This window comes from Talaromyces atroroseus (assembly GCF_001907595.1).
Source record: "Talaromyces atroroseus strain IBT 11181 chromosome Unknown scaffold_13, whole genome shotgun sequence".
NCBI classification, from domain to species: domain Eukaryota; kingdom Fungi; phylum Ascomycota; class Eurotiomycetes; order Eurotiales; family Trichocomaceae; genus Talaromyces; species Talaromyces atroroseus.
Genome location: NW_017971445.1, coordinates 852,367 through 865,796, shown reverse-complemented (window position 1 = coordinate 865,796; position 13,430 = coordinate 852,367). Strand labels below are relative to the sequence as shown.

Here is a 13,430-nt window from a genome sequence, read left to right as displayed (position 1 = left end):
TGGATCGCAAGTTATCATTTTTCTCTTTTTTCTTTCGAAACTTGGAGTTTATCTATTGCATACTATCACGTTATATTCGATCATATAATTGATGTATTTGATGACGGTGACGACTTACTTTTTCGCACTTCATTTGTCAGGAGCAAATATGTACTTTATCTACTTACTCTCTCTTGACTGGTTCTTTCTCTTCTCCTTCTTTGTTTGCTATCTTTTTGACCAACCGACCTTAACGCTGGAGTTCTTGAAAAGAGGCGTCGGGGTGTTTCAAGAGGGGCTTATACCTAGGTATCTGAGGGATATATTGGATCTATTGTTTCGTTTTGTTCTTTTGTCTCTTCTTTTCGGGTCTGTCTTGACTCTTTGGCCAGTACTTTCTTGCAAACAGTGTGCAACAACATCAAAGCTGGGTGGGATGGAAATAGTTCAGCAAGCGAATCAGATTGTTTGATACAAGTGTATAATTGTTATTGGTTAATTTAAAGCAGTTCAATGAGGAGTCTGCTATATTTTTATTTTTTGTTTATCCTTTACAGAAGATAGTTCCTTGAAGGGGGGTGATTGAAAATGTGACACTATGTCATTGATCATGATCCGTCCTGATGCATGGAGTTCATTGATTTTAGTTACAAGCTATATAAGAATGAATGAACAGAACTATCTAGTAGTGCCTTGACCAATATATCCTTCAAAAAAAAAAGACAAATAATCGAAACACCTGAGTTAGAGCTTGTGGTTGACACACTCGATGGCTGAAACAGGGCTGTATATCTTCTTTCATATTACATGACAGGAGAGAAAAAGTAATAGAAACACAGAAGAGAGGATGAAACTATCCAATATACACATTGATTCAGTCTTTAGTAAATAAATACAATATCTTTGTCAGATGATTCACGGATTACCCCGTGTTATAGAATTGGATTGTGAGGACAATTCAATTTTTGTACAGTTACAAAGAGTGCATACTTATGTGTAGTATGTTGCATGCAATGTCCTTTGTGTATATATAAACAATGCTGATTGTCTAGTTGTTACCAGTAGAAGTATTTAGGTGTATATAAGAGACGCCTGGCATCTCCCAGCCAGTTCTGTTTTCCATCGCTCATCATAACACACTCTTCTCTCCTACAAACATCAATCTACCGGGCTGTCTGGAACAGTTACTGGACTCTCTTTTTAATCATACATTTCTAACATTTCTGTCGTTTTCATACACATCATCTACATTTATACTAATATAAATCAACCAATACAATGTCTACGTTCCCGAACTTCCAGACCTCCGCCGCCGAAGACTTCGACATGATCGACAGTTTTTACCAGGAATATGACAATCTGGACTATCTCTTTGAGGAGGAGCCTGGTGCTACTCCAGAGGATGACGTGCAAATGGATTACGCTGCTGATGCTGAGGGGGGTGAGGGTGCAGAAGAGGAAGAAGAAGACAGCAGCGATGAAGATTGCGAGTGTGAGATTGATGAAGATAGTACAGCAGCTTCATCGGGGAATACTACTACTATTAATAACAATGCTAATACTACGACTAATGATAATGATAATAATAATGACGAGAACGAAGACACGGTTATGGAAGATCACCATCCTATGCAGCAACAACAACAAGAAGAAGAGGAAGAAGGACCAACAAGGAAAGAACTGGAAGAATGGCAAATCGAAAAACTAGAAACGCTCCAAAAAACCATGGCATCAACACGGGCCAGAATTGCCAAACTCCACGACAAAATCGCCGGCGACCAAGCCGCCATCTCCAACAAGCAAGCAGAGTACGACCGAGAATGGGAAGCGCGGAACATGGGACAGCATGAGCTGCAGCAGATCCTGGCTGCAAAGACGAAGATCGAAGAGCAGCTCGCGAAAAAACAAGCCAATTTACAGAAAGCGGTTGAGAAGATTGGCATGCTGGAAAAGGAGGAGCGGGATGTGATGTCTCATCCACGGGAGGCGTTTATGAAGGGGATTAAGAAAGTGGGTAGAAGACGCAAGACGAGGAGTACTGCGCAGTCTCAGACGGATCTTTCGTATAGACTGGATGAAGGCGAGGACTCACTCTCGGAGCAGGATGGCCCCGCTTATAGGACTAGTTCAAGGAGGCAGAGGAAGAATGCTGCTTCTGCCTGCAGGCGTTGCAAAGTAAGTATTTTATATATGCCCGGAGTAGTTAGGGCTAGGGCTAGGGCCCGGCTTCCTCCTTTCCTCTTCTTTCTCAAGACAGCAAGACAACAAGAACGAGAAGAAAACTGACCAAAACGATAGGCTAACAAGGTCAAATGCGACATGAAACGAGGACAGTGCACTCATTGCAGACTGCTGAACAAGAGATGCCGCTACAACGACCCTTGGGACTCTGCCCGCCAGCTCCGTCCTTACCAGCTCCAGGAGACAGAAGCGAAACTTGAACAATCACAGAACGATGTTGATTACTACAAGCAGCTGTCCTTGACGTCTGTACTAGCTGACAATCCTCTGTCGGGAATCACTGGCTACGGACCTCGTCCGGCCACAGGGGCGAGGCAGAATTATGCCCGGCTGAACCGGGGGATGGATCCTATTACTCGGCCCCTGCCTGTATGTATTACTGCTAGTGGTGGTCAAGATGGAGCTTGTACAGTTTTGTCAGATCCTGTATTTCCACAGAAACCAAGGCAAGTCGTGCCTGTGAATCCGTCGCTGCAAGCACCGCCAGCACCAGCGTCACAGAGGGAAACAAGGACACATTGTAGGTTGCCCTTTCATTTCAAGTTTTGCTATTCTATCCAAGTTTATCTAACTGTCAGAAAATAGGGATTTACCAAACAGTACCGCCAACAATCCCCGCCAAACGCGGCAGAAAACCAGGCCAAAAGTCATCAAAACGACCACGACTATCCGAAGATAGTACGCAACCTGGCCTTCACCTCTCACAACAAAGAGAGGAAGAAGAAGAAGAAGAAGAAGCAGAAGCTCGCTCAATCACAAACATGCAAACCTGGTGGCGACGCCAAATATTATCATCTGGAAGACACCTGCCCGTTAACAATGACTACACGACCCAGTGGCCTGCATGGATCTTCCTATCGAACGAGAAACAGCGTCTGTGGTTCGACTACATGGTAGCCGCTCAAAGGGAGATTCCGTCGGTGGCCGTGGCGGAAGGACGTGCAAATCCGTTCCCTGGTACAAGACGAGACGTGCTTCAACCGTGTTGGCCTGGTTGGACAAGGGTGATGGAGGCTCCGTTGGGTGAACAGAGGGCTGGTTATTTGGTGAGTTTGCTTCGTCAGAGGCAGGAAATTCAGGAGATGGTGAATCTGGATGGTACAAGGCAGGGGAAAATCAACTGGCACTTTTATTCATCTAGATAGATTGAAACGAACCTTGGGAATTGACTTTCGATGCCAATATCATAAATATGTAGACTACCTAGGTATATAAGAAGTATGCTACAGTCAACGCCGATGCTATGCATACATAATGCCTAAAATACAAAGTTTATTAGGATATGGTACGGTATATAATTGCAGCTGCTCAACTCCTATACGTGCAGCAAATGCCTTGACTCTCGCACCAGCCTCGAACAAATCCTGCGCTGACCTCACCATCCTCGCCAACCAAGGCAAAGCCTTCAGTGTTGAGCCAGGTCGCAAGATCTTCCAGTATTATGGGGTCGTACAGGAGTATCTTTTCGTGCCACGTAAGTCGTTCTATTAGTCTGCCTTGTTGGGAAGACTTCTGTGGCCGTTGCTGTAGGCGAATAGCCTTGGTAATCTGGCCAAACAGATCTGGAATGGATGCATCCGTATTGGACGTGGTTGAAGTTTTGGAAGAAGCTAATGACCGTTTACCTTTGTTGCCGAGGGTGAGACAGCTGATAACGGGCGTGGTTTGACGACTACTGCCCTCTCGCTGCATGCGTATCCGAGTCGGAGACGGTATGATCTCTTCTTCAGAGTCCTGGATTTCGTCTATTGTGATAATCGACGTAGGTTCCGGTAGAGAAGAGGATTTCTCTTCAGATTTCTTGTTCGTCTTGGTTGCTGGCTTATAGGTTTTCTTTTTCTTTGAAGCTTTGGGCTCAGAATCGGATAGCTTCGTCTTCTTGCTCTTCCCTGATGGCTTTTCTCTAGCTTGCTCACCAACAACAGTACTCGTGGAAGCAGCAGCAGAAACGACCTCTGAATTTGCGGTAGGCAAAGAGACAGCACTTTTTGCTTTGTCGTGTTTATTCTGCCAGCACTTCTCAAGTAGATCAATCATCTTCTTCCGCCCCCTGATGGCTTTGAAACCGTAAGCTGCAATCTGTTTACTGAGTTCTGTATCTGTGTAGCCGTTAAAGTTGGGCATGTCCGGCGGTCGAGTCTGAGGCTGTTCCGTAGAAGATGTGATATCATGCTCGACGACAGCGGATTTGTGGTTGGAAGAAGCGTGCTGCGTATCTGTCCGTGAAATAGTGTTCAATGGCTCGTCTTTGTTGACAGTTAGGTTTGATTTGAGAATACGCGAGGAAGGAACAGGCGAATTTGCTTTTGGCGCATCACGTTTGGCTGTCTCCGACGTTATTCGGTCGAAAGTAATGGAAGTGTAGGGAGAGTTGGTCATATCTATGATCTCAGGCTGCACCACAGCGCCATCAAAGTCTCGAGCTGCTACATTCCAATGACTCTTTGTACCCGTGAATCTAGTCGCAACGCTTCTTGATGACGATGAAACTCTAGAAGCTTTTTCAGAAACCAAGCTCTTGGACATCCATAGAGCTTTTTGCGTTTCTTCGAAGGATGTAGGAGGGCCATCTCGTTCTAATTGGCTACAGGTTCCAAATAGGAAATTCTGATCGTTTAGAGACTTGGTGGCGGCATCTGGTGAGAGTATTATATGTTCAGGTTCGTTTTGTTTTGCAGACCTTTTCTTTTTCTGCTTGGTAGGCTTTTTCTTAGTGGCAGTATCATCAGCGCCATCTAACGGTTCTTCGTCGCACGACAGTACTTCTAGAGGATCATCGATGGGCTCATAGCGCGCTGTCACGCGCGCCGTTATAGTCTTTGGTGGTTTTCGGGGTTTTGCTTTCGTCTTGCGAGTCTCTGAGTCTTTCTTTGGTTTCTCTGTTTGTTGCTTGTTTGGGAGCTTTGCTTGCTGTATATCAAACTCAACGAGCTTCGGTTTTGGTTAGCTCTACTTCCTATATATTGTGATTTTTGTTTTAACTTACCTCTAACCGTCGTCGTTTCGTAGCCTTGCCTTCTTTTCTCGTCGGCATGGATTCGGGAAGGCTGGATTTTCGATTGTAATGGTAATCGCGTAGAATGTCGCCAAAACTAGTATTCGTGCAGCTACTCTGAGAAACGCTATCCTCGTCAAGCGAGATGACAGGCGCACTCTTTGGAGGCGTCCAGTCTAACCGCCGCCTCAAAGCTTCGTCTAGATTTAGTCCCTCCAAGTCCAGGGTTCTCTCCCTGTCTGCTTTTGGCGTATTGCTGACATCCTTTTGTTGAGAGTTTGTTGTATTCTTGTCATCTGCTATTGGTTTTGCTTTGGAGACTGCAGCTTTCGCGACTCGTCCTTTGAGAATCTTGTTCTGTGTCTCCTGGGGCTTTGCGGTCTTCCGGTTCCGCGCTGTCTTCGCTTTCGAGGTACCCAATTGCACGGCCCTTGTAGAAGGTTCATTGGTGTTATGTTTATCTATAGTACTTAACAAAGCATTGGCTTTCGCGATATTCCTGGTGAGAGGCGACTGCAGCTCCGACTGTCCCGTGACAACGCTTTTAAGTACTTCAGAGGGCTGCGGCAGCGAGGGAGGAGAAGAGCTCAGCGGAGGGAGCCCAAAAAGACGTGCTGGAGTGCATGGCGACACTGATCGAGCCCAGTTCTGTTCCGGCGAGGACGAAGGGATCACTATGGCTTCGAGGTTTGAGGTCATGTTTGGAGGTATACCGGTCGCTGGCCTCTGTAGCGTATTGTTATATTCCGAGTCGCAGACATACAAAGATACTCATTTTGTGAGCAGGCGAGCAATACCCTGCATGGCAAGGTTTGTTGTATAGGATGGATGTTGATGTTGTATGTCGAAAGATTCTCGCGGCGGGCAGTTGAGGGCCTTGGGCAAAGCTGGGGAAATCCCGCCGGGGCAACGGACTAGACAACTACATAAACAACTCAGGCATTCCTCGCATTCATTGTATTTTGCCTTCACTTACGCTCACTTTTTCAGTGTCTATTGGCTTTATTCATATATATGCTATCTATGATATTCATGTCGCCCCCCGAATTGCTATTGCACCAATAATAGGCGCCTCTAACGCTCTCGTGCCATTAACAACCTCGCCATTTCCCAGTTTTCCAGCTGGCTGGCTGATTTTGTATATTTTCCGGATCCTCCCCAGATCAGACATCAGGGAAAGTGTTTCGTCGGTGAAGGGTACAGGTGTTGCTTCCACAACACTCTCAAGATGTTTAGCGACCGACTCGTGTGTGACCTCTGGATTCACTGACACTTTGACCACGAGCAAGTTTTTGGTAGCGTCTGTAATGCCGAATCTGCGAAACGAGTCTGCTATCTGCATTGGCTGTTAGCTAGCAAGCACAGCGACGACAAGATAACCCTAGGGATTCTCTCGCTCTCACTCACATTATTAGTAGGGCTGAGAGAGACAACTATTTCCGAATGCACATTGTATGATATTAAACGGTCATTTATGTGGTCATTAACGGCCCTAAAGACTGCAGCAAAGACATGCTGCCTCGAGAGAATCTGATTCGCGTGCCATTAGTTATGCGTCCGTAGAGAGAGAGAGAGAGAGAGAGTATGAGAATCCAGGCAGACAGCGTACCACGCTAGCGTCAATGAATGCATACTGAAAATCTGCGTTGCCAGATATAAGCTGCGTCCGCAAGAAACCGGCGTTTTTCAGGTCCTTGTAGAGCGCGACATGCACGGGGATATTGTCGGGCACATGCGAGAGACAGACTGTTTCTAGAAGAGACATATTTGCAGCTGGCTTTTCAAGGGAGAAGGATGCGAGCCCCCCGCGCTGTCCGCAAACTTTCCCGGCTTGTGATTGCAGCCTGAGGCAGCGCATCCCAAAGCGGTGGAAGTCACGTGCCGGACAATTACGAATGAGGGTTAGCGCTTCTGGAACGTTCCCGCGAAGAACGTCACCTTAACTCCGCCCGGACGAAAGACCCAACCAAGCCCTTAAAAAGCAGCTCGAGGCTCTTCCACCTCTTCCCGTCACCATCCCACCTCACCTTTTTTTGTATTCTCCCCCTTCTCAATAATCACACCATTGAGATCTGCTCGCCATGGCCTTCATGCTGAAGCGGCCGTTCGCCGTTACAGCGGCTCTCAAACAAGCTGCACCGCGCAGTGCCAACCTAGGCGCTCGATTCCTTCACAATGCGCCCGTCAAGGGCTCTCCAGCCGCCAAACCCTCAACACCTGCATCTCCATCTTCCATCCTCGCGCGGTCACGACAGACTTTCCAGAATGCCTTCCGTCGCACCTATATGCAACAGACCTACCGCGTGCCTAACCAAGGCGACCTGACGCAGAAGCTGCTCTATGGTGCTGCCATCGTCGGTGGCACTATCTTGGCTACAAACCTGGTCTTCAACCGCGAGACTCGTGAAGATGGCGGCATGCCCGTCTACGAGAGACAATACTTGAATGAAACATTTATGCACACTGGTCTAGGACTTGGTATCATCGCTATTGCTGCCCGCGCTTTACACACCAGTGGATGGTCTATTCGGTTGATGTCCTCAAGCCCATGGGCTGTTGTCGGCCTGGGTCTTGTTGCTAGTATCGGCACTATGTATGGAACGATGTACACTCCGCCTGAGAAGTAAGGATTTCTTCCCCCCCCCCCCCCTGGCGCAAAATTTCTAGAAGTCACTAACAATAGCCTTTTTATTTATATAGCTACATGCTCAAATACGCTCTGTGGACCGGTTTCAACGTGACTCAAGCTGCTCTGTTGTCACCTTTGATGTTCTTGTCGCCCGCTCTGCTCGCCCGCGCTGGTCTCTACACAGTCGGTATGATGGGTTCGATTGCTTTTGTGGGCGCCACTGCCAAGCAGGAGAAATACCTCTACCTCGGCGCTCCTCTTCTCGCAGGTGTTGCTGTTGTCGCTCTTTCCGGCTTGGCTCCCCTCGTTCTCCCAGTTACTGCTACACGTACATTGATGTGGTCTGAGCGCATCTGGCTGTACGGAGGGTTGGCTGTCTTCGGTGGCTTCACTCTCTATGACATCCAGCGAATCCTGTACCACGCCCGTCTGGCCGAGCGAGGACTTGTCCGAAGGGACCCCGTTAACGAGAGTGTCAGCCTCGAGCTCGACTTCATCAACATCTTTGTTCGTATGGTGCAGATCTTGGGCATGCAACGCAACAACCGACGATAAATATCAAACAAACTACTCCCCTTTGTCGACCTAGACACATCTCCTTTCTTTGACTTTCGCATTTCTCTTCCTTCTTCTGTGTTATGACTTAAAAACATGCTATTCCCCTAGCTATTTGTGCTTGTGTCAAAAGGGACACGGCGTTGTACATATATACTCGACGGTTGGTACCGTTGCTGGACCAAGAATGAATTCAATAATATTTATTCCTTTCAAGGACTATATTCCTGCTTGAACTTTGACGATTAAAAGCTAGAAGTAGTAACAACTGAAGTAGTAACAACTGAAGAACCCAAGCTGGTAGGTTACGTAAGCGGACCCAGAAGGCGCCGCACTCCAGCCACATTACGCCACTTCAAGTATTCCCATCGCTTTTATCTCATCAGGAACCAAATCAGCCTTGCTAAGTCGCTCCAAATCCACCTCTTTTTAATCCTGGGGTAGGGAAAAAGACAAAATCTATTTAGACACCATGTCAGCAACCGAAATGGACATCGACCTCCCAGTGGAGGGCGACATTACCACCCCATCAGCACACTCCGGAAACGCAGAAGCGAAGACACAAGCTGGCGCAGTCGCCGTGCGAAGTATCGAGGGGTGGATTGTGCTCGCAACAAATATTCACGAAGAAGCCTCCGAAGAAGATGTGACCGATCTTTTTGCTGAATACGGTGAAATCAAGAATTTCAATCTAAATCTTGACCGTCGTACTGGTTATGTCAAGGTGAGTTTCTTTCGTGTCTTTTCTATTCGAGCTTCTTTTGGGAGCGAGTCCTTTTAATCTTCTTTTTTTTTTTTTTATTAAAAAAAGAAAATGCTGAATTCCGTGTGTTTTCTTTTTTCAGGGATATGCCCTTATTGAATACTCGACCCTGCCCGAAGCTAGCGCTGCTATCAAAGCCCTCGATGGCACAAAGCTACTCGATCAGACCATCCACGTAGACTACGCCTTTGTTCGGCCGCCTCCAGGAAGTAAGGGCAAAGGTGGGGGGCCAAAAGGTGGCCGTGGTGGTCGAGCACGCAGCAGAAGTCGCGAGCGCAGTCGCAGTCCGGGAGCGGACAATGGAAGAGACTAGGAGAGTGTGTGTATCATGAATATGAAATGAAACGCTACGTCTCTTTGACTTGATTATGCATGCACAATTGGAGGCAAACAAAAGGACAAATGTTTGCAGATGCGCCGGCGGTCTCTCCACCGTGCAGAGAACCCCTTGATTGCTGTCGAAGGGCTTCTTGATGCATGGAGATTCCTGTCGGCACGCAGAGTACCGAGATAAATTGTAGGTCATTGACCTATCTGGACGATCTGGTCAGAGGATGTTATACTAACAGATCCCGCAGATCAAGATTAATTATGAAGAAGTTTTTATGGCAGCCAACATAGGAGGCGCCAGCAGAATCCTAGATTATGTATTAAGCACTTGCTTTTATATACGCTAATTTAGATTAATGAAGATATACATGAATGAAATCAAGACCTTGCATCGTATGATTACACGTGAAAGTCGAACAGATTTCATCTCTTTGCCACTTACTTTCTGGATGTAGGTACCTAATCGTCGCTTGTATTCGCGCAAATCCGTGGTTATATTCAGGTGTAAATATGATATCCATTCTCTATGTTGACCCTTCTTTCAGAGAGGATTGGTCAAGGCAATAAAGCAAAGTCATGATCGTGCGCACCCTGTAGGTAATCATAATCATCAGACACCCATTTCACCTTTGGATCAACCGAAGCCCAATCGATCGTCCCCTTCACAGTCTCCGGCAGCACAACCTCCAGGTTACTCCTGTACCACTTCGGAAACAGGACAGTCACCAGCATGACTCTCGGCTCATCGGTCTGGTTGGGCCGCCCAGCATGCCACAGACGCATGTCTCTGATCACCAGAGAACCCTTGGGCAAGGTCGGCTGAACGGGGGGACGAATCTTCCTCCGTGCCTCCACGAGCTCTCTTTTAATTCCCGGTTCGGTGTCTGACACATGCTCGACAGTCGTAGCAAGATGCGAGCCCGGCCAGACCTCAGTAGCGCCATTCTGCGGCGATGTATCAACCAAATTGATATTGACACAGTAGCCAAAGGGGACGCCGCGCGGGAAATCAAACTCGACATCAATATGCGGCGGTTGGCGGCCCGTGGCTTTGAAAGCGGTGTTCGCGCTGTAGAATCGCAGGGCTGGGTTGGGGCCTAGCATGCATTCTACGGCTTGCGCAGCGAAGGGGTTGGCGATGATGTCGGGGAAGATGTATCCTTGTTCTAGCACGGGTTCTTGCTGGATATTGCCCGTCGACGAACCGAAGTTGCGGTGCGTGGTCTCGCGGGCGTACAGGGCTTGGGCTTCGGGGACCATGCGCTTGTTGAGTTTGTCGAGGTGTGCCGCGTTGACGGCGTTGTTGAGGACGACGATGCCATCGCGATGCAGCGCTTCGACTGCGGCTTGCAGGTTGTGGGAGCCTAGTTGTTTGGTGTTGAGTTCTTGGGGAGTGAGGTGGATGACTGTGATGTCGTCTTGAACTGTAGCTGTGGCCATTTTCCTTCTCTTGACGTCCGGTGTCTCTCTGCTTGAAATTGTTTTAAATCGAGTGCTGGAACTCACATTTATAGCAAGTCAACTGTTGGAGATGCCCCGCACAGCAGTTTGTTTATCACTTTTCAATATGATAATATTTATCTATGATTCCAGATTGATAAAGAGACTCCACTGGCTGCTACGTTACACTTCTTCCTATCGCCGCGTATCAATAACCGCGAGAGAACTCAAGAAACATCGTCGTAATAATGGGGTATGCTATATACAAGAGTAGAAAGAAGAAAAAAAAGAAAAAAAATCGGTATCCACCCAGGACATGACCGCCTCAGCGCCAATTGATGATCTTTTGTCATTATTATACATTAAGGAGAAGGCAGATTCACTTCCGTGCTCGTCGAGCGTGATTGACCAGATTCTCAATCACCCCTTCAAACGCCTCTTTCTCCCCAACAAGCCCATCCGTTCTCTTAACCCAATAGTCGAGTACGTCCCTAGCCTTTGCCGATGCCATTTCCAGCAAGCCGACATGCTCTGTGAGCTCGGAGTCTGTGTATCCGTCCAATGCTGCATCCGTGGTTGAGCATAGCCGCCGCACCGCGGAGAGATCCAGTTCTGGGGGAGACAGAGGTCCTCGACGCCGGCTTGACCTTGGCCGCGACCCTGTTGAATTGACCGATGTGGTGGAATCGTTTTGCGGCATGTTTCCCTCGGTTTGCTTTAGCCTGTTGAGTGCCTTGGATGCATCACCAGCAGACACGCTAGAGTCGTCCGCATTGATTGATGGCAAAATAAGCTTTTTCTGTTTCGATGCTGGCAGTATCTCGTCCAAGTCAACCGGGACGCCCAAAGAAACAAGGAACAGTCGTCGGATCCGAGACTTGACCCAGTTTGGAGGTTGTAGTGGTGGCGGAGCGACTAATTGTGACCATAAAGAGAGTGAACGATCGCTGCTGAAAATGGCTGTAGAATCGGGTATCGGTTCCAAAGGTGGTAAAGAAGAAATTGCTTGTGTTTCAGGGAAAAGGGTATCAAGGGAATCATTAGTTGCTGATAATATATCGGACAAGCATGTGATAGAGTTGAAATCTAACAACGGCGACTGTTTTTTATGTAAATCCCAATTAATAAAGGTGCGCGGAGCCTTATGGTTGTTGCCTTGCTAGCACTTACAATAGCCAGAGGCCTTGGAGGCTGTTGGAAGGACTCGGCCTCTGTTGTATCCTCCCCAACAGCCTCCTCTGCCGGTTCTCCAAAGCCCTCGTCAAAGTCGCCAAAGTCATCATCTGCTGCTGCGTTTGCGCCTTCTTCGAACTCATCAAAATCATCACCGAATTCGTCATCGCCTCCTTCTTTAATTGAGCCGTTAGCACGGGCGCCTTGTACTCCAGAGGGTCCATAGTAGAATTCTCTAGAAGAACCCAGGCACGCTACGAACTTGTCCAGAGAGCGGGCCTCAGCCATCCGGTGTGTCTAGTGGATATCAGGCTTACCAGTCGTATCTTGCACGGTCTCAGTGAAGTCTGGCAATGCATCACTAGGGCTCGGGCTGTGGGCGCGAATGCCCGGCGATCCAGGATCCTTTGGAAGCGTATCAACGCGGAATAGACGAGTTCCGGGAACAGATTGCTCCGAATCCTCTCTTTCCATTGTAACTGGCGATTGTTGATCCTCTGCTGGCTCTTTCAAGACAAGGTCAGGAACGACATCTGCCTGTCGCTGATTGTATGCTTCTGTTCCTGGGACTTCTCCATGGCTCGGTGTCTCGTCCACTTTGACAACGATCGTTCGCGGGACGGGACTTCCGCCGGGAGAGGTTGGTTCACCTGCTCTCGACGAGCTCCGACTTCGAGAACCCTCCGGGACGACCTCCAATACGTCGGGGACTGCATCCTGCGCCCTCTGCTCGTATGCCAATGTGCCTGGTATCTCTCCATGTCGAGGTCCGTCGTCGACTCTTTCAACACGTGTTAGGGGCACGGGGGATGGCGCTCTAGAAGACTTTACGGATTGGGGTTGTTGACGACCTTCACTGGCATCGGAAAAGTGGTCTTCTTCACTTGCTGTAGGGGTAGAGTGACGAGAAATCAGCGACTTGCGGTTCGAGCATGGAAAATACAAAAATGACGTACCAGAATCCTGAGCGCCAGTATCCTCAAGCTCAGGGCCATTGTGCGGCGGCGGCTCCAGAAGGGTGCTGGAAGGACGTTTTGGACTATCCGACATTGAGATTTGTACAGTACAGCATTTATTTGTTCAGAAGGAAGTTGGAATGTACTTGAGACGGCTATGAACAGAAACAGAAGGAGAGAGAAGCGAGTCAATCGATGACTTGACAACTCTGGGCGATGTTGGTCCAGGCCATGCCGCACTTCCTGATGCGGGTGTGGCAGCCTTGCTGCCTGAGGCTGCCGCCCAAGCCTGAGGCCGCGAAGCTCAGGCCAAGCCAATCGCGCGTCGAAACTTGAAGTTCTTCTTGCGTCAGTCCAACAACACGCTTT

General features: G+C 48.3%; 6 protein-coding genes across 6 annotated transcripts; 3 read left to right on the top strand and 3 right to left on the bottom strand.

Moving 5' to 3' along the window:
- Positions 1-1,257: 1,257 nt before the first annotated feature.
- On the top strand, positions 1,258-3,475 carry UA08_08335 (hypothetical protein; the record flags this gene model as incomplete). Its single annotated transcript, XM_020263247.1, has 4 exons — positions 1,258-2,154; positions 2,278-2,740; positions 2,806-3,266; positions 3,428-3,475. The coding sequence occupies 4 exons, from the start codon at positions 1,258-1,260 to the stop codon at positions 3,473-3,475; spliced, it is 1,869 nt and encodes a 622-aa protein (XP_020116509.1).
- A 53-nt stretch (positions 3,476-3,528) lies between these two features.
- On the bottom strand, positions 3,529-6,980 carry UA08_08334 (hypothetical protein; the record flags this gene model as incomplete). The annotated part of the gene is made up of 7 exons (XM_020263245.1): positions 3,529-5,151; positions 5,207-5,941; positions 5,979-6,137; positions 6,192-6,208; positions 6,275-6,551; positions 6,623-6,745; positions 6,825-6,980. The coding sequence occupies 7 exons, from the start codon at positions 6,978-6,980 to the stop codon at positions 3,529-3,531; spliced, it is 3,090 nt and encodes a 1,029-aa protein (XP_020116506.1).
- Positions 6,981-7,296: 316 nt separating this feature from the next.
- UA08_08333 (hypothetical protein) lies at positions 7,297-8,399 on the top strand (the record flags this gene model as incomplete). Its single annotated transcript, XM_020263244.1, has 2 exons — positions 7,297-7,838; positions 7,916-8,399. 2 exons carry the CDS (start codon positions 7,297-7,299, stop codon positions 8,397-8,399), a joined length of 1,026 nt encoding a protein of 341 aa, XP_020116507.1.
- Positions 8,400-8,871: 472 nt separating this feature from the next.
- UA08_08332 (hypothetical protein) lies at positions 8,872-9,475 on the top strand (the record flags this gene model as incomplete). Its single annotated transcript, XM_020263243.1, has 2 exons — positions 8,872-9,123; positions 9,245-9,475. 2 exons carry the CDS (start codon positions 8,872-8,874, stop codon positions 9,473-9,475), a joined length of 483 nt encoding a protein of 160 aa, XP_020116512.1.
- Positions 9,476-10,047: 572 nt separating this feature from the next.
- UA08_08331 (hypothetical protein) lies at positions 10,048-10,932 on the bottom strand (the record flags this gene model as incomplete). Its single annotated transcript, XM_020263242.1, has 1 exon — positions 10,048-10,932. One exon carries the CDS (start codon positions 10,930-10,932, stop codon positions 10,048-10,050), a length of 885 nt encoding a protein of 294 aa, XP_020116513.1.
- A 379-nt stretch (positions 10,933-11,311) lies between these two features.
- On the bottom strand, positions 11,312-13,155 carry UA08_08330 (hypothetical protein; the record flags this gene model as incomplete). The annotated part of the gene is made up of 4 exons (XM_020263241.1): positions 11,312-12,031; positions 12,103-12,359; positions 12,423-12,992; positions 13,062-13,155. 4 exons carry the CDS (start codon positions 13,153-13,155, stop codon positions 11,312-11,314), a joined length of 1,641 nt encoding a protein of 546 aa, XP_020116510.1.
- Positions 13,156-13,430: the final 275 nt, after the last annotated feature.